The 22,017-nt window shown below is 31.3% G+C and overlaps 1 protein-coding gene across 2 annotated transcripts in view; it reads left to right on the forward strand.

Annotated features, from left to right (window-relative positions):
* Positions 1-22,017, forward strand: part of LOC142334351 (facilitated trehalose transporter Tret1-like) — a 104,162-nt gene that overhangs the window by 61,808 nt on the left and 20,337 nt on the right. For both annotated transcript variants that reach the window (XM_075382326.1, XM_075382327.1), the window contains exons 3-4: positions 2,913-3,262; positions 21,064-21,339. In XM_075382326.1, coding sequence (XP_075238441.1) covers positions 2,913-3,262; positions 21,064-21,339 — 626 coding nt within the window. The remainder of the gene's footprint in view (positions 1-2,912; positions 3,263-21,063; positions 21,340-22,017) is intronic.

Consider the following 22,017-nt stretch of genomic DNA (forward strand, 5'->3'; position numbering starts at 1 on the left):
CAAACTGAATTTCACAGCCAATTCTTTTTGTTGATAGTCATATCATTCACTTCATACCATATTTTTTTTTTTTTTTTTTTTAGTAAAAGTAGTATAATTATCTATACGAATCGAAAATCCGTGATATAATATTGCAGTTATTACTTTGTAAGTGCAACCTTCGATTTTACCGATCGAATTTATTTCTGTTTTATTTATTATTTTTTTTAATGAAACTAGTATAATCTCTTGTAAATCAATACTTTTATTTTTTTTAAAGAAGTGATGGGATTTAAAAAAATTGTTTCATCTTCAGTATTTTCATTTACATAATATCATTTACTACTAAAACAAGCTGTAGTATATTTACTTTTAAATGTTATTATTTCAAGTACATTATCAATTTTTTGTACGCTACGTAGTACTATCAAGTACTGCTATCTAGCAGCGCGATTCGTAAAGGTACATTAGAAAAATGAATAAAATGACATATTCGAGTCCCGCGGTTCATCAAATGGAAAAAAAACGTTGTCTAACAAAATTCGAGGTATTTTTTGAAAGTATTCTTTATTACTAATCTAACTGAACTGAAATATAATGTTTTCATGCTTACGTTTTTATTTTTTCCCCATTTTCATCTCACTATTAGGTTAGATCCTGTTTAGAACTGTAAACATAATTCGTTGACTTCGTCGCCTCTTACCGACGAAGTTCTAACGAACTCCGTGATATTGCTCTTTAACAGATATTTAAAAGTATCCCACCGGGTTGGTCTAGTGGTGAACGCGTCTTTGCAAATCATCTGATTTCGAAGTCGAAAGCTCCAGCATTCAAGGCTTAGTAAAGGCAGTTTACTTTTATACGGATTTGAATTTGGTGGTTGAGTTTCAATTAACCACACATCTCAGAAATAGTCGATCTGAGACTGTACAAGACTACACTTCATTTACACTCATACATATCATCCTCATTCATCCTCTGAAGTAATACCTGACGGTGATTCCCGGAGGCTAAACAAGAAAAAGGAAGGTTTATAAAAGTACCTTGTAGGTTTTAGTACCTTGAAGGTTTATAAAAGTACCTTAAGAATAAGAATACACTATGTGACTATTCTTTTTAACAAAAATTGTGCTTTCATAAGCAACCGAAGGATGAGTTAACGTTTTAATTTTCGAAATATCGGTCAATTCGAGCCGATATTTATTATTTAAGCTTAATAAATATTTAATAACGATAAAAGCGTAAGTTTTATTAAGGAGCTTCATTTTAAAATAGCATTATTTATTTATTTATTTTATTTATCCATATTAAAAGTTAAATTTTACTTTATTTGAGAAGATAGTTTTTTGAGAAATATTTTGTTTCAAAGTTGGAAATATTTGCAGGTTATCAGCAGCTAAGTTTCGTGCATTGCATTTTAATAGTTCTGTAATCTTACAGGAATGAATAAAATACAGATAGCATATCACAAGCTAAAATTGTATTTTCAATTTTCTAATGAATAGAATTCAGTCTTTTTTTGTAATTTTTTATTGTGGTTTTTGAAATAGAAAAGCCGAATATCAAGAAAGATTTCCCAACAGCATGATTAAAAATCTCAAAATCTTTGTACATTTTTCTGTCATGTTTGATCTGTTTTTGTTTTAAATAAAAGTTGTATTTTTTTAATTTTGTTTTCAGTTGACTTTACATACATAAATTTTCTCAAAATTAAATTCTCTACAAATGTTTTTTGCAGGTTTTATTTAATTATTTGTTTGTTGATTTAAAAAAGTAAATTTACACCAAACCTAAAAAAGTGTGTTTCTCGACTCATTTTTTTTTTGGCTTTAGAAGAGTTTTTGAAAATATTAGAAATAAAGTTCGGGGAACTTTTTTTATTTTACAGGTCAAAATAATATATCAGAACACTATCTTTGTTCCATAATTTGTCCTCCAAGAATCGCATTGCCCTCTCGTTTTACCATTAGAGCAGAATCTAGTGTAAAATCTTTCGCCAATCCTAACTTAAAAATAAAACGTTTCCAAATGTATGTTCATATAATTTGTTTTTATTTTCTCGTGTAGAACATGACCTGAAATTATTTTCTTTCGTTTGTAAAAGAACCTGAATTTGTGTAGGTATAATTTACATGTTTTACTCGTAAAAGTTTGTGGATAAAATAGATTAACCAAAAGGCAAAAAACGAAGAATAAAAATAAATTTGTTATTCAAAACAACCGATTGGTATTGTCTGATATTCACATTTCAACTATTTACTCTGTTTTGATGGAACGTACAATATTACAAAAGTGAGAAGGAAATGAATCTATCCATTTTTCTCATTATTTACAAACTTATTCCCCTGGTTCTTCAATGCCGATTTTCAGCACGCTAGTAACAAAAGATCTATTAAAATTTTTCTGTAAGAAATATCAAGATAAATAAGTAGATTGAGTGCATTTGCGCGCCAATTATTAATAAAACAAATAAAACGTTAATATTTACTTGTATGTATGATACTATTATAAATAAAATATTCAACGTGCAATCAACCATTTACACAGTGATAACAACCCATCCGAAAGATTGTTAAAATAACGATACCAATCTTCTAACTGGGAACTAATGAAAATTTGCATTGAAGTCAACAAAGTGAGCTTTTTACCTGTATGACTGACTTGGACTGACTTTTCACCTAAGAGAGCAGTTAGAATTGTTATTGTAATTCTACTTGTTTTAAAGAATAACAATATTTTTACGAATGGAAATCATTTACTTGTGAGAAAATTCCACTTATCATGACTGCTTAAAAAGTTTTTCTCGTAACTTGGACAGTATAGGCGAGTAGGTAACTTATTTTCAATATTATTCACATCATTCATTGTCATATATTTTTTCCATGTTTCTCATTAAAATTTTTTGACTAACTTAATTTTTCATTCTGTTTCAGCAAACATAGCGTTTTCATCATGCGGTTGTTGCTTAGCATGGACCTCACCTACTCTACCGTTATTAGCGAATCCTGAGTCTTTCCTGTTAGTGAATGAAGAACAGGGGTCATGGGTAGGATCATTGATAGCTGTCGGAGGAGTGGTGGGACCGCTGCTTGCTGGACGACTCCTGGATAGGGTCGGGCGCAAGTACAGCCTGATCATAGATATTATCCTCTTGTTAATAGCTTGGGCAATTCTTATAGTAGCTAATGCTGTCTGGATGCTATACCTCGGTCGCTTTCTTACTGGTGTCGCTGTCGGCCTCATTTTCATGGCGATCCCTCTTTACATTGCAGAAATAGCGGAGGTAAAATTATTTATTTTTAGATTATATTAATAAAGGAATTATTAATAAATTCTGATAAAATGGTAACAACAACTTAATCAGTCAGCTTTAGAAATATTAAAACCGATTAATTTATGCCTATAATTTTGGTTTTATACACAACTTATTAGACTTGTATTGTCTTTCATTTATTAATCTTCTTCATTCAATCGAAAGTATATAACAAAGAATTGGCTTTTTCTTCTGAAAAACAGTCACAGTGTTCTCTACATTTTATGGATATATACAATAACTGTAACATCTTGTATCCTGTAAATGGTAGACAATTACAAATTCACTATTTTTTATTAGATTTTAATCCGTTACTATTTACAAAAAAAAAAAACTGTTTAATTCATTAATTTTTAAAATTACAAGCAGAAATAAATTTTATAAAACCAGTTTATCTTAACCAAATTTATAAAATTTTGTTTATTTTGTATTCTAAGGAAATAAATAAAAACATTTTCTACATAAATAGGTGGAAATATACTTCCACAAGATAATTTTAAAGATAGTGTAGAAAGTTCCTTCATCACCACTAGTGCAAGTCACAGCTGACAATGTTTGCCGATCTGAATTATTATTAGTATTATTTTAAGTAAGTAATAGTTCATCCATTGTCTTTTTTTATTGCAGGGATTATTCTTTTCCTTTTCATATAATTACTTTCATTTAAATAATAATAATTTTAATTTGAAGATTACACATTTTCATGTAACGCCGATAAACTAAAATGAAATAACTATAAAAGAGTACAGGATCTTCAACTTCTATTTTTGAAAGTGTTATTGTAGTTGGCAGCATGACAACCTGTGTCAGTTATAAATAAATATTAAGTTTATATTTAAGCTATTTTTTTGGTTAATTTCAATAAATATACTTTATCGATTAAATTAGTTCCTTATCACAATAATGAAAACAGCACAAAATTAAGTTATACATTTTGGTATTACTAAAATCTGTACTATAACAAAATATGTCATCAGAAAGTAGTGTTATGGCTTGCACTAACATGAACAATTTTTTTTGTAAATGCACAAATTTCATACGAAGCTATTCTGTTTAGTGAGTTTGCTCAGATTTTATAACTGAAATTTCTTTAATATGAGAATTAGAAAGTATTCACATTTAAACTAATCTTTTTGACTATATTATTAGATACAATTAATTACATCTTCTTTTTCAAAAAACATATCACTTTCTTATTATGTGGAAATCTGTTTCCACAAGATCATTTCAAAGATCGATGGATGAAACTGTTACTTGATAAAAATCCATCATAAAAAAAGAAAATAAACAAAATATGTTATTCGATTTTCACAAAATTATTAAAAAATCACAATAGTTTCGACAAACAGTACCTTCCTTAGGTGTAACTAACGGAATGCAAAATCTAAAAGTACATTACCATGAAAAAGATAAATACAAAAACCGAAAGAGATAAAATACGAAAAGATCAAGGCAACAATAGGGAGTATACACATGTTTCAGTAATATATAAATGTTACACTAAATACTACTGGTCAATTTCAAAAACGGGAAGGGCAGTACTTACAGAAAGAAAAGAAGCCGTCTTACATCTGCAAGTTCAACAACGGCAAACTGTTAAAATCTAATTGATCATTTAAAAATAAATTAGAATTTTTAAGTTTATTAATTTCCAATGAGACTAAAAGATTCAGTTTCAAACCTTTGCTCTCAGCATGAAGTACTTTGAAATTACCATTGAAAACATCATTTTCATCAGTTAAATGACAGGCATTATTAGAAACCTTCTTATTATTGGAAAAACAAGAATTGTTGTCCCTTGTATGTTTTTGAAAGCTATTACAAGAACTACATTCAAGTTTATAAACTCCTGATTTTTTAAGTTTTTCAGTTTTACTTTTGTTATTCTTAATAAATTTACCTAAAGAATTATTAGATTTGAAAGCAATATCAACATCTTTGTTTCTATAAAATTTCTCATTTTCTCTGAGGGAATAAGTGAGTGTTTGAAATTTCTTTTGTAGGAATGGATTACTTGATGAAGGAAAACTTTGCTAATTGCAATTTTGCATAATTTATTCTGAGGCAGTTGATCAATTAGACCCGTTTTGTAACCATTTTTGACTAATCAGTATTTGTTATAATATTAAGTTCTTTCTCAAAATTATCATCTGACATCAGAACATTTAACAATCTATGAATATAACTATTAAAAGTGCAAATTTATGTGCAAATGGATGTAGTGATGTACGAATGACAGTATCAGTATCTGGAAGTTTGTGATGTATGCTAAAATCCAATTTGCTATTGATTTTAGTAATATTCAAATCTATAGAGATGGTAGAATTATTTTGTTCAACCTCCAAAGTTAAATCTGTATTTTTATGTAATGTGTTAAAAAGTTTAAGAACATTCCTAATTGTTTCAAGCTAAAAAGCCGTAAAACAACAATAAATATGGCAAAATATAAGAATTAGAGGTGGAGTAATCATATTAGCATCGATTTGAGCTATCACAGAAGCTATTGAAGTAAACACAAATCTGGAAGTATTCGCGATTAGAATGAAGAACCCATTGCAAATTACTTACTGCACCTTATACATAACAAATTTGATTGGAAGGAGGATGATATAATGCGATTAATTGCTAAATTCCCACCCGCATTACTAATGAGTGACTTCAATGCACACAATCCTGTTTGGGGTTCAGATCACATTGATCTCCCAGGAAGAGAATTGAAAAAGTTCCTTTAAATTTTGACTTTTTTATTTTAAATGATGGCTCAAGAACTTATTTTAATAACTGAAACAGATAGATTTAACATTTATAAGTACTTGGATTACACCGAAATACTCTTTCTAAGTTTTACAAGACCTTCACGAAAGTAACAATTATCTGATGCAAATTACAACTGATGCTAAAATAAAACGATACCCCCATCTCCAAAAGATGGTTGTTTGATACGGCGGATTGGATGAGTTTCACTGCTGATATGATACTCCCCAAAACAACTGGAGTTATCAAAAATGATGTCGGTGCTATAACCAATGCTATATTTGACTCAGCTTCAAGATATATTCCCATAACAACAGGGAAACTTAAAAAGCCATCCCTTCTGTGTTGAAATGCTAAAATTAGTGAAGCGATAAAAAGGAAGAAAAATCTTATAATGCGTTCATGTAACGTCCAACAATGGAAAATTCAATTGCCTTTAAAAAACACAGGAATATGCAAAAAGACTTATAACAGATTTCAAAAAACAATCCTATTATGATGAAGTATGAATTAGAACGAGAGATAAATGCCCTCAACGAAGTTGCAAAGAATGATGAATTCAAATTTTCACCAGAGAAAACTTGCTAGGTAGAGTTCAGTTCCTTCATTCTTAGAAAGTCATTCAGTCTTGTTTGAGACTTGGCTAAATGTGTTTTGTTTGGAGTTTATGATAGTAGTAAACTGATGGGAATGCCACTTATGGCATTCGCATTGGTGGCATCCTGGCTGAGGCTAGACTGAAAGATGTCATTGCCAAGGTACTCGATGACCTCTGGTAAAGCCCATAAGGACTAGGTATGAAGGAGGTGGTGTGGCGACCAAAAAGATCACATGGAGGGTGTCTTCCCCGATGGGATCAGGATGTGTACACTTCTGTAGGAAGAGAACTCCTCATCATAGTTCTGTTTCAACATCGATACCATCCTATTCAGTAAAAACATGTGTGTGTTTAGGGCTATTATTAGATAAATCCCTCACTTCGGGACTACACATTCAGGATCCGAGTGTTAGATGCAGAAAAGCCCTAAACATTATTAAATGTTCATTGAACATCAATTTGGGCTCGGTAAAAGAGGCATTACTGCTATTGTATAAAGCATTGGTTCAATTGCAACTCGATTATGAGTGTATTGCATATTTATTCCTAGAAAATTGTATCTAAGGAAATTAGATGTCACACATAAAAACGGGACCAGATACGCCACAGGTGCTTTCCGTACAAGCCCGGAAACTAGTTTAATTTCTGAAGCCGCCCTAATGCCATTACATTACAGAAAAGAGATCTTTTCTAAAACCTTTAATATCAATCCTTTGACTGCGTTATATGAACATCGCGCTACCTATTCCAGATCAACCGACATACAGTATCGTGAATTAGCACAAAAACACGGAATTTCTTTACCGAGTATATTAGCAATCTTTACGAGAGTAATACCTACGAGGATTTTACCTACTGTAAGCAAAAGATTGGATCTCTCCTGTGAAAAAAAAACCAGCAGTGATCATCCAATAGTAATTTTCGTCAATCTTCTTTTAACTATGAAGTGAAAAATTATACTGATGGTTCTAAAACAGAACATGGTGTTAGCTCTGTACATATACATGGAGAAGCCCATTCATGGAAACTGCCAGATATGGCAACCATTTATACGGCAGAGCTCATTACTATTCTGAAAGCTCTTCGCTGTACAGAACATTTCTGCGAAGAGAGAGTGCTTATGTGTTCCGACTCTTTAAACGCACTAACTGCATTTTGGAACAAGAACATTGAGGATGTCCTTGTCGCAAACATCCTGTCCATTCTGTATGTATTAAATCAACGAGAACAACGATATGTATTTGTATGGACTTCAGGGCATGCTGATATCTCAGGAAGTGAAAGCGCAGACAAAACAACATAAGCGCAGACGAGAACATGGATATAATCACCTATTCGCGAGGCAGAAATTAAAAATCGTTGAACACTCTCCGAAACTCGCGGAGTAATGAATTAAAAAGACTAATAAGAAATTAAGTGAAATTAAAATTATTCCGTATAAATGGAAGAGCGACGCGAAATTGACTCGCCGAGTACAAATGACGGTGGCCAGATTTAGAATCGGTCACTTACGAATAACAAATCCCTATCTGTTAATTGGCGAAGAATGATCATATTAGCATGCAATCATGGTTGCCAGGTGTCCCGATTTCGGCGGGATTTTCCGATATTGAAAATCTATTCACGATATGTAATCACCAATTCCCGATCTAGTTTTACCTTAATTTAAAAAACTACAATGTATATTTCAATCATTCAATCCAATTTCAACTTTTATAAATTTTCTTCTCAATTATAAAATTTCTCAATTTTTGGGTGCGTTCAGTATTATGAATTGAGGCTCAGGAACGCTTTACAACACATTACAATAACAGTTAGGTTAGTTTTAACAATAAATGTTACAGTGCGTGTGCCATCTGCCTTCAGTTCAGTATTACCTTGTTTTTTTATGTCATTTCGAAAAACTGGCAATCCTGTGTGCAGTGTATGCGATAAATCGTTTATAAAAATATTATTAAACATCTACTAGAAGAATGTAATGTATATGAAAACCTCAGAAAGAGGTACGAACTAAGAAATAATATTTCTGCTGATTTTGGCAAAGAAGAAAAAGTAGTTGCTTACTTACATGCCAGCGGACTATTGACGAGTTTGTAGCAACCTTTCCACGAAGTCAGTATGAGTTATGTTTGACAATTTGATGCCTATATTGAGTGATTCGGGAGGAATCTGCATTACTTTACAGGCATGTACCGCTCATCAAAACAATGAAAAAAATTCATATAAAACTAGGTCTGGAAACGATTTGTTAGCGAGTCATGGCTAGCGAAAGATTTTGCCTGGATCTCAGCTCCCCTAGTTAAATGAGGTCATACTGAAATTTTTTGAACGTTAATTGTGTGGCAAAATTAATGGTTTTCTATGATTTTTGACCTGAAAAATTAAATAAAATAGGTCCCACAACTGAATTTCCTTTAGTTTTTTAGACATCTGACTTAAAACCCAAAATTAGGGGTCCAAAAAACAACTTTTTAATGTTTAGCTTAAAATAACTTTAATAAATATTTATTATAAATGAAAGCAGCACACACTGCTCTCTCTCTCTCTCTCTCTCTCTCTCTCTCTCTGTGTGTGTGTATTTCTTACAGTTTACATATTTATTGGTGATTTTCCAATAACGTTTTTTTATATGTAGTTTGAACTGATAGGGACTATCTAGCCTTAATGCACATCTGGCAATAATGACACTAAATCAATCTCTCTTTCACTCTCTCTCTTGAATTGATCTTTTTGTGTTCCTGATTCTTTCAAGAAAAGTATTTTCTAGTTAATTTTATTTTTCAATTGTAATTTTTTCTTCTTTTATCTCATGATCTTTGTTGCATAGTATTTATGTACTGTACCAATATATTAGTGTAATTTTTTATTGTTTTTGTTTTAGAATTAATTTTTTATCTTTTCATCAATATTATATAATTTATTTTGTTTCGTACTTCATAGAATCTTAAAATATAAAGTCATGATGACAAAATATAAAAAATCAATCAACTGTTTCTCTCTCTCTCTCTCTCTCTCTAAATATTAATTCACTTTGTGGTAGATGATTTTAATGTTTTTAGGATTATATCGATTAAATAGCTCAATATAACTTTTTCTTGAAGGAAACACAAATACAAATATTGGAGAAGAAATACAATATTGAAATACAAATACAAGAAATTGTCAAATGCAAAAACCATCATTGTTTGTATCAGATATGATATTTCTTTTTTCTTCATTTTTGGTAAGATAGAACAAGTATCCAAAGACAAGTATCAATTGGCTCTCCATCTAGCTCTACTTTGTGCATCCTTCTTTAACTGAACAAAACTCTTTCCTCTCATTATCTCTGACAACATAATTATCATGTTCTTTTTCTTTGTCTTCCTCTTTTACCCCTTAGATGTAGTTCTATGATTCTTCTCTGAAAGCAATCCCTTCTCAATATAACTTTTGCTTTATCGACATTATTAATTTTAAATCAAAATTCGTATCCTGCTGTTGCAATACTTCCCATTATTGTTTGCAATTCTTCATCTGTCTCTGATCATCCACATATTTGTGTTTACTCTTTCTCCTTCAACTCTCACACCTGCTATCATTTTCACTGCTTCTTCTCTCTCTTTTCTGCATATAAGCCTTACCTTACCTATCTAACTGACCTTTCAAATCAAACTCAGTTATAGCCTCACTCTTAAACCTCCTCCACTTCTGCCTGTCATCAGCCATACTAATATCTGCACCCAACATTCCACATCTTTTCCAACTCCATCTTGCCACTTAAATTAAGTTCTTCCCAAAGGACATGTATCATGGAGTTTTTCTTCATAAACTTCCATAATGAGATCTCTGCATCAGAGTATATGTCCAAGCCATTGTATCCTTCTACTCTTTATGACTGCCGTAACATCTGCTTCACTGTATAGTTTCCTTATCTCTGAATTCTTTCTTCTCCTGAAGTTACTATCTTCCTGGACTTCCCCAAAAATCTTACATAGGACTTTATTTTCAAAGACTATCAGTCTCCTCTCCATTTTCTTGCTCAGAATCCACATCTCTGCCCCATACACCGTAACTGGTCGAACTATTGTTTTATACACCTTAAGTTTTTTATTATTTTTTTTAACCTCCAGGACCACCGACAGATATTGCACTTCATAGGATGAGATGAATGATTTGTAGTGTGTGTGAAAATGCCATGCTTGACCAGGATTCAAACCCGGGACCTCCAGATGAAAGGCAGAGGAGCTATCACTTGCGTCACAGAGACCGGCACACCCTAAGTTTAAAAACATCTGTCAGCACTTTTAATATGTGCCTATATCTCCTCCTCCATGTCATTATTCCAATTCACTATGCTTCCCAAATATTTGAAAGATTCTTCCTTCTTTATTGTCATGTCCCCAATCCTAACAGAACCATCAGTACCTCCCTCTGCCCTTACTATCATGATGTACTCTGTTTTCTCCGGATTAACCTGAAGTCCAACCTGCTATGCCTTCCCCACAACCAACTTCTCAAGCTCCACCTCATTCTCTCTCACCATCACCACATCATCTGCAAATGCCAGTATTACTCTTCTACTCACTGCTGCAACCTTCTTTATTGCCTTTTCCAATGACAGATTAAAGTGAGTGGGAGAAATACAATCTCCATACTTGACTCTAGTTTCCACCTCAAAACAGCCTGTTTCTTTCTCATCCACCCTCACTTTACACACTGAATTCTCAATGCACAATCTGACAACTATAACTAACTTATCCAGTATTCCTGTTTCCTCCATAATCTTAAAAGGCTTTCCTCTATCTACACTGTCGTATGCTTCATGAAATCCGCAAACACACAACAGACTTCTTTGTTATATATCTACATCTTCTCAATCATCTGTCTGTGCACAAATATCTGATCAACACCTGCTTGTGTAGAAACTTGCCTGATGTTGTCTTAGGTATTCCTCAATGTAAGAGAGTAGTTTAGATAAGACCTAAATGTACTGCATAGGAATGACATTTATCTGTAATTCATTCCTTCTGACTTCCTTTGTTACATAATGGATATACTCGTATTATGGATTCTCTCCACACCTGAGGCACCTTCTACTTTCTCCACACGTTGATTCATCATCCTATATACAGCATCTACACATGTCTCACAGCCATATTTTAGTAGCTCTGCCCTTATGTTATCAGTCTCAGCTTTTTTTTTTTGAATCCTTTTGAGTGAAATACTTATGATTTTCTCTTGGATCTTCCACCAGATATTGAGGATCCTCAAATATCACTCTTCTGTTCTCTCTCTCTTCTTCCACAGAATTATTGAGCAGCTCCTAGAAGTAATTTCTTCATAAGTTGAGTTCCTCCCCCTCATCAGTCACTACCTTGCCCCTTTTGTCAACCATCATCCCTAGGCATGGTGTACGAGGTCTATAAATAAAGTAATGAGACTATTTTTGGCAGCTAAAGTAGCAATACTGTAAAGTTACTAGTAAACATATGGTTATATAAACAGCTGATTTATATTAGTTTTTTAATATTTAATATTAATATTTTTAGTCTGTTGTTGCCATGTGACAAAACAAAATTTTTGTGAAACGAGTTTTTGTTGTGCATTACAAAAATGAGTGATACTAATTATGAACAATGTTATGCAGTCAAGTTTTGTGTTAAACTTGGTGAGAATGCTACTGAAACTTTTTCGAAATTGAAAAAAGGGGCTGTGGAGATGATGCTCTGTTATGAGCCCAAGTTTTTAGGTGGTTTAAACCATTTTCAGATGGCCAGGAATCTGTTGCAGATGATCTGTGCTCTGGAAGACTGTTAACGTCAAAAAGTGATAACAATGTTGAGTGAATCAGAGACTTGATACAATAAGACCAGCGATAAACTGTCAGAATGATTACAAAACAATTGAATTTGAACTATATAAAATTTGAGTCCATCAAATTTTGACAAACAAATTGGACATGAAAAAAGTTTGTGCAAATTGGTCCCAAAAGATCTCACTGTTGAACATAAAAACCACAGTGTGGAAGTGTGCCACGATCTTCCACGAGAATTGAAACCGATCCTGATTTTCTAAAAAAATGTTATTACTGGTGATGAATCTTGGATATTTGAGTACGACCCAGAAAAAAAAAAAAACAAGGGGCACATTTCAAACTCACCATTTCCCAAAAAAGCAAAAATGAGCAAATCAAAAATCAAAATCATGCTAATTTGTTTCTTCGATAGTAATGGCATTGTCCATAAGGAGTTTTTGCTTTCAGAACAGATTGTAAATCAATATGTTTACCAAAAAATTCTTGAAAGACTGCGGAAAAGAGTTGCCCGTGTGAGACCAGCCATCAAATATAACTGGATGCTGCATCATGACAATGCATTCTTGTTACACTGCACTCTCAATTAATGAGTTTTTGTCAAAGAAAAAGATTCCTGTAGTTCCTCAACCACCTTTTTCACCTGACTTGAGTCCCTGCGACTTTTTCCTGTTCCTAACTTTAAAAAAACACCTCAAAGGACACCATTTTGGTACAGTAGAAAACATTAAAAAATGTAACTGAAAATCTGAAGGATATTCTGGTTTCTGAGTTCCAACGCTGCTATAAGAGTGGGAAAACCATTAAAAGCATTGTGTGGGTTCCCAAGGGAACTATTTCAAAGGTGATAGACTCCATGTATAACTGGATTGTAAATAAAAAGTTTTTCTGAACCAGTCTCATTACTATATTTACAGACCTCGTATAACCTTTCCTAAACAATCTTGTAGCTCTACAAAAGTCACGACAGCTGTTCTTGCTCCTATCCTTTTCTGCCTTAACCAGCTATCCATTTATAAATTTAAGCTTCTCTCTTCTGATTATATACTGTGTCTCTCTACAAACCATTTTATATTCCTTTTCATCCTCCTGGCCTTTACTTGCCAGCACTATCTGCTAGAATTCTTTTTTTTTCTTAACAGGTTCCCAATGTTTCTCATTGAAACACACCTTGTTCTGTTTCTGATTCCCATCCACTTTTAAATGACACTCAGCAGTTTTTAATACACCATCCCTTAAACATTTCCAATGTCTCTCCAAATCCAAAATCCATCTCCTCCTGTTGATCATTCAAGTAAGTTGTTTTTAGCTGTAGTTCATAATTCCTCCTCCTCTCCTCACTTCCCAGTATCTTAATATCTATATTGCACTTTTTCATCCCATTTCTTTTGATAACTAACCTGCTTACCCTCTGTCTCATGTTAATCAACACTAGATAATGGTCACTACACACCTCCGTTCCTCTTATTTTATTCATATCCTCTATTCCACGTGCATGCCTTCTGTCTACTAATAAGTGATCAATTTGACTTTCATAACTTGCATCAGGGGTCTTCCAAGTCCCTAAATGAAAACTTTTGTGTAAGAACATAGTGCTCATTACTAACATTATGTTTGCCTCTGCAAATGCCATCAAACTTTGGCCATTGTTGTTTGTGTTCTTATGCAGGCTGTACTTCCCACATGCTTCACTAGTCTAGATCATACCTGTTTTTGCGTTCACATCACCTACAACCACCTTTATACCACACTGTAGGCTTTCCTGGCATAGAATATGTCCTTATCATACTCCTCCCTAACTTCAGTTGGGGCGCGTATTGAAGAACAATTATATCCCTGAACACTCCCCTCATCCTGATGTAGTATATCTTTAATTAAATGACTCACATTTGATAACATTCTGAATTAAACTGTTTTTAACTGCTACTCCTGTTCCAAACTGTCCTCTTCTTGATCCTGTTCCACTGTGAAACATGGTGTAGTATTTACCCTTATGTATTCCCTATTCCTCCCACCTGATCTTCTGAAGTGCCACCACATCCATTCTATAATTTCAGAGTTCCTGCTTCTAGAATAGTAATTGCTCCAGAAGAATTCAACATTCTGATATTCCAAGATCCAGATCATAAATGTTTATTCAATATTTTTGTACCCTTTTTATCCAGTCTAATTTCCAAGACTACTAACTGTTTTGTAACATTGAAATTTTTTCTGATGGTCCTTGTATGGATTTGAATACTACATCATGGATATGTGCTCTTTGGTGGTTGAGATTCAATTAACCAAACGTCTCAGGAATGGCCAATCTGAGACTGTACAAGACTAAACTTCATTTACACTCATACATATCATCCTCTGAAGTAATACCTTACGGTGGTTATGGAGGTTAAACAGAAAAAGAGAGAGTTGTTGGCCCAACGCATAAATACCCAACCTGGAGAACCAGGGTTTTCTGTGAGAGATTTCCTTCCCTTAGCTGAAAGTTTCCAGCTTTAAAGGGACTGAAAACTTGCCTTGATCCATCCCCAACAGGAGTAGAATTTGCTAGTTACACAGAGATAGAATCTCAATTCTAGCATTTCTTCGTATTTATTGGTCGTTAAGGAGTGCTCCTTCTCAACATCAATGCACCCCCAAGACTCAAAAAAATCAGCCATTCACCCTCCTTCTTTTTCAGCTCCTTCTTTATATATATATATATATATATATATATATATATATATTTAAGAGTGGTGGTGAATTTGAAATATCCATGTCTTATTTCTATACTGACATTCACATTTTTTGTTTCCTTTTATCTACTCTCACTACTACTTTCTGACCTAATTAAACACTTAAAAAATCTTTGATCTTTCAAGTCAATTTCCACATCTTTTAACAACACCTTCATCAGTGGGCTGCAGTTCTCTCATTTGAATGCTTTTTCTATTATGTAAAAAAAACATAATTTATCTATTTACCACCATTCTTCCTGAAACAACTTTAACCATTCAGTTGCAGTCTGATCCTTATTCATTTCTCAAGGTCTTCTTACATATTTTCTTCTACCTTCTTTTCTATCCTTTTCATGATTTTTACCTTGCTACAGCTTTGGCTTGAGTGACTTATTTGGATAATAGTACAGTAATGCTTGCAGTCTTTGCAAAGTAATCTTTATGTATTTATAAACACACACACTCATATATATATATATATATAATATCAAGTTGTAATATAATATCATGTGTATATATCATGTTTACAAATTAAAATTTTGTTTTTATTTATTTGTGTAATATTTTCCTAATATGTTTAATTTTATCTCATCTTTACTAATTACAAACAATACGTAATAAGACAAAAAGAGTGAAAAAATATACATAAGGCATTTATATATTAATAATATCATTGAAAACATTACTAAAAATATCAATAAATAAATATTTAAACCAGTATACAAACCTAATCACCACATAATAAAATATTTTTTTTATAAAATAATAATAAAATAAACAAACAGTGGAATTTATAAAATCAAATGTATTGATTGTGATGCTACTTATACAGGAGAAACATTTGGTTTGGTTTTTCTTTATAAATAGCATCACAGGAAAAACAAATATTTTCCTATATAAATAGCATCTTTTATCTTTCCTATATAAATATATTATTTTTAAAAATAGATTTTTTGAACATTATAGAAATTACAAAAATAATAAATTAGGTTTATATAACATGGCAGACCACTTAATAAACAACAGAAATTCTATTTCTGATATTAAAAATGACATAAAATTAGATATATTAGATAAAATTTACATATATAAAAACAAAAAAAAAGTCAATTTAATAAACCATCAGACAATGTTTAAGGGACATGTTCTTACAAAAACTGCAACAGATAACAGCACTCATGTAAATTAATATGCAATTATCGTTAGTTTAGTATTTTTATTATGAAATAGTGGAATTATTTCAACCATGATTGAGGGTGCGGGATCCCACAAATGTACTTTCATAAAAAGTTAAGGTAAGAGCTATGTCTTATCTCAATATTCTATACTAGGTGGTTTATTTAATAGAATTTAATGTATATTATCTAGCTTCCCCAACTTTTCCAGTAACAGCACATCAATATGTCAATCCCTTTGTCTCATCCACTCTCAAGTAATGATTATAATTTTTAAAAATAAAAGTTAAGTAATCTATTTCCCTTATCTTTTCCCTTTTATGCTTCTACTGTTACATACTGTGATATTAGCATGAGACAACTAACAATCCATCTTTCCTCTAAATGCATAAGCAAATATATCCTTAACACTATAGTTCATATGCTTCACCTTTTTATTGCTGCCTAAAATAATTAAAGGCTAAACAATGAACATTTGTGGCTTACCTCTTAAACATTTAAAATTTTAAAAACCAGAAAAATAGATTGTTTAATGTGAATTGTTTTCTTAAATTGATAAGACTTGTGTAACAACTTGCACCAGAATTATTTCAAAGATGTAAAACACAACTAATTATTTGTTTTCAGTCAGCAAGTATTAAGCGCAGCATAATAAATAAACAACAAATGTTACATCCATCAAGAATTTAAAAGAAAAATATAAAATTGTATTTTAATACTTTTGCCAGTGCAAGCTTTTTATTTAAATATAGGGTCTGATTAAGTCTCTAATAAGTCTCCAAATAAGGTTGGGCTCAATGTCAAAAGACATTGAGCCCAACCTTATTTGGAGAAAAATAAAACATTCATTCATTCTTCTTTCTTTTCTCTATCTGCGAAATGTAAAGTAGAATGTAGGTTTCATAACACAGAAAGCTATACATATACAAAAATTCATTAAAACAAATAGGTTTTTTTTTAAAGTAATGTACGTTATTAATGTCCATAGAAAGCAATCTTTACCATGATACTATGACTATTTATAGATAATTTTGTGGTAAAAAAAAATAAGTTTATGATAAACCAGGAATTTTTTTACATTTTTGTATATGTATAACTTTCTGTGTTATGAAACCTACATTCTACTTTACAAATTCCTGGTTTATCATAAACTTATTTTTTTTTACCACAAAATTATCTATAAATAGTCATAGTATCATGGTAAAGATTGCTTTCTATGGACATTAATAACGTACATTACTTTAAAAAAAAACCTATTTGTTTTAATGAATTTTTACGGTGATCCTCATCAGCTGTCTATCCAAATAGCACATAAAAAAGTAATAAAATAGCTCTTCAACAAATCTTAAAATCACAAATATGTTCTGAAAGTACAAATAACGTTCTTAGATTCTCTAAGACCCTTTGTTACAAAATAAATAAAAATAAGAACTTTTAAAATATTCAAATTTTATTTTCAATTTCCATCATTTTTCAATTGCTTATAAAAACTACAAAAATATCAATGAAATCAGGGAACCTTAAAATTATGAAAATCAAATATTTTGATGTTTTCACATTCTTTTTTGGCAAAGTTTTTATTTTTGGAGAAAGGAAAAAGCTCAATCTTATCTCTGTTCTCCTTGCAACCCCCCTTTCTTTAGTGTTATCCAGTTATGTTTGATGTGCTTCTCAATTAGCATAAAACATATTTGAGAAAATTAATAATTCTTGAAATCTATAAGAGAAAATTAAACTTCTGTATATACATTCCTATTCTCATCTAAGCAATTTAAAAAAGTTCTAATAACATCCCCCATTAATGTCCTATTTTTATAATTTAATTTTTACTAATTATATAACATCAGGTTATAATACCATCAGGTTTAATAAAATTTACATAGGATGTTAATCATGCACCGTAACTAAAACAAATTGCATCTTTCAATAGGAAAATTTTTATAGGATGGCAATTCTTCATAATATAATTTTGAAATGATCCCTTAATTGTACTTCTTAACAATTCTTGAAAGCTTTTATACTTTGAAGAACCACTAAGAAGCATGGTACTTTGAGAAAGAAGGGGTAATTCCTAAACATTAAATTTTAGATTAATAGAGAAGTCCTTGGAGGACAAGGACTGAACTTTTTGAATAATTTTAAAAAACATTTTTTGAAAGGAAAATTTTTTTAAATTTTTGTTGGAAGACTTAGGGGCGTGAGCTCTTTGGAGGGTAAAAATATGTGAAGTTCTTCTTCTGATAGGTTTTCATTCCTTTTTTTAATACTAGATCATATTTTTAAGAATAATTCAAATATCACCAATTTCAATTCTTGTTATTTGAGGGAAAATAGTTCTAGTAGTTCTTTGGAGAAGCAAGATGTCGTTTCAGTCACAATCAATGGCATGAGTAATGTGTGTTAGTTTGTGACTATTTATGTCACTATTTTAATGATTTAAGAGTTTCTTTTTTTATTAATGTACTGACTAGTGAGTGGGAGGAAGTGAAACATGTTTTGACCATGTTATCATAAATATGCTTCCCTCTGAAGTTAAAACTTGCAATTGCACTTGACTGTGTGGTATGGTTAGTAATTTACACACACAAGAGTATAATAATGTCAAAAAAGAAATATTGAACTGGTAGAGATATTATCAACAACATACTAAAATTAATTCATATGCTAGATAATATGGAGTAGGAAATACTGAATAATTAAGGGTAATTAATTATTGGTATCATAACGTATATTAATGATTTAATAATAAAATAAATAAATGGTAAATAATGGTAATAAATAAATAAATGGTAGCAAATGACACATAATAATTTAATACTAAATAATATACTGTTAGAAGCTTTTGAAATGTGGTGCTATAGGAGAATGTTAAAAATCAGATGGGTGGATAAAGTGACAAATGAGGAGGTATTGCGGCAAATAGATGAAGAAAGAAGCATTTGGAAAAATATAGTTAAAAGAAGAGACAGACTTATAGGCCACATACTAAGGCATCCTGGAATAGTCGCTTTAATTTTGGAAGGACAGGTAGAAGGGAAAAATTGTGTAGGCAGGCCACGTTTGGAATATGTAAAACAAATTGTTAGGGATGTAGGATGTAGAGGGTATACTGAAATGAAACGACTAGCACTAGATAGGGAATCTTGGAGAGCTGCATCAAACCAGTCAAATGACTGAAGACAAAAAAAAAAAAAAATACTGTCAATTTTTCAAATAGATTTTACATTATTTTGCAATGGCAAATTTACTATAATAGTTGGATGATCATAACATAAATGTCTAAGTGGACTGTATAGGTGTGGTAATTAATCACTGGATGCGTGAATCAACTAATATTTAATTTACAAACAATAAACTATTAAACATACTATAAAGACAACACAAAACTAATTATAGGTATGCATTAGACAATTTTGATATGACCCGTTAAAGGGAAAGGCGACGTCCATCCGATGCGTACAATATGACCTCCTCTTGCCGAGTGTTCCAACTCGCCACCCGCTCGCGATAGAGCGCACTGAACTTGCAGCAAACAAAAAAATCACGAATTAGAAGGAAAGTAACTGGGTTTATGCCAATAATAAAAGTATATTGTAGTCTGTAAAAAGAAATTAAGCCTTTTCAAGAACGTTATCTTAAATGTAAAAAATAACAAGAAGTTAAAAGACATATTTAATGAATATCGCAATTATTATAAGGATTTCCAAATCCATATTTCATAGAAGTAAGTATTAGTAATAAGTAAAATAAATCTCCTAATGTTACTGAAGACGTATGAAATGTGATTAATGGATTCACATTAAAATTTAGCTAAGGATAAGTTAAATTAAATGATACTGCTTAATGAAGGTTAAGAGTGAGTGATCCTCTTGAGGTTGCTAATATATTTAATGATTATTTTATATCATGAGAGATGGGCAGAAAAAAAATTATAATTTTAGACATTCTATTAACCTTAATCATAATTTAATAGATGCACCAGTATTTATAGTCTGTATTTACCTTCAATAAACGCTTCAGAAGTTAGTAATACAAAGATCCCCAACTTCACTACAACCAATGGTGTAGTTTTGGATGAACAAAAAATGACTTACGTTTTATCAGTTGTTTAAAAAAAGAAATAAAAAAATAATTTGTAATTAGAAGTATTTCTGTTAATTTTTTTTAAAGATATTAGAGAAATTAATTTACAACAGATTAATACAATAATAGAAAACCAGCATAGATTCATTAGAATTCTGCAGCATATTACCTCTGCATGATTGTCTAGAAAAACGTTTTATACCTTTTCTCCTATTAAAATTGTTTAAACTATTTAACAGCAAATTCAGTCCATCAGCCTAGTAAGTGGTATCTTATATATACTTTTATTTCAGCAATTGCTCCTTTTCTGTAGATAACATGATAATATTCATTTTAAATAAATTAAACATTTCAGTGAATATAGCCATTATAAATTTTCATAAATACAAAATGGAAATAACCTGTAAATTAGTTTCTAGAACTGTACAGGGTTCACAAATAATGATTCATTCTTTTCTGAATTTTAAAATCTTCTTAACATTACCTTATGTACTTATAAACTTTTACCATAAACTATATTTACACATACAATAACAGTAACCTCCTGTTGATAATTACATAAGTAATGTAATGTTACATTAATAGTTCTTAAGATAATGGTATATTTTTTTAAAGTAAGTTACAAGTTTCTTCTTCTCATTCATCTGTTCCAGGATGACCTGCGTGGAGCGCTTTGTTCTCTCAATGAACTTTTCCTTGCAGCCGGATTTGTAACTGCATATGCGGCCGGTCCATATTTATCATACCGCAATTTAATATTTGTTTGTATCATAATGCCATCAGTCTTTTTGGTGATATTTTTATGGATGCCAGAATCACCTCATCATCTTTTAGCTAAAGGAAGGCGAGAAGAAACAATAAAAACATTGCGATGGTTACGGGGGGGTGTTCCTGAAGATTATATTGAGAAAGAACTAATTGAAATTCAGGTAATGATTCTCAGTCAGCTTTATTGCATGCATAAATTCTAAGTCAAGACTATGACGAGTGGCATATGAGTGCACTATCAGCACATGTAGTACAAATCAAAATAATTCAGGCAAATTTCATATGTCATTTTCACCTTTTATTTAATGTTGCTCATGCACTGACAAATGTTAAAGCCATCAATACCTTTCCATTGCAAATTTCATGTTGTTTGCAAACTGTACACACATCTTTTATATACAGGATGTGACTGCTTATTTAACACAGCATATTCTTTAAGGACTGAGATTAATAGATAATGATAAAAAAAATTAATAAAAAGATGTGTTTTAGATTAAAAATAACTGACCTTATTTTAAATACTAAGAGATAGGTAGTTGGATCACAACCTGTCAATGAAATAGGTTACAGCATAATGATTCGGATAATTCTCTAAGTAGATTAAGTAAATATTTCTACTAACATCAAATTAATGCCAGGTTATGACTAAAAATTAATTACTTTAAAAACAAACTTAGATGAAATGTGTTTTGATATTTTTTTAAAAATATTGCAGTTATTTGTCAACATATTAACACCTTTTTGTTAACATAACAAACTTCTCATGCACCTATAGTTAGTTAACCATTTTTTGATTTTCATAAGAAGTATAATACATCACAATGTAGAAAATAAATAAG

The sequence above is a fragment of the Lycorma delicatula genome, chromosome 1 (genome assembly GCF_047948215.1).
Source record: "Lycorma delicatula isolate Av1 chromosome 1, ASM4794821v1, whole genome shotgun sequence".
Classification (NCBI taxonomy): Eukaryota; Metazoa; Arthropoda; class Insecta; order Hemiptera; family Fulgoridae; genus Lycorma; species Lycorma delicatula.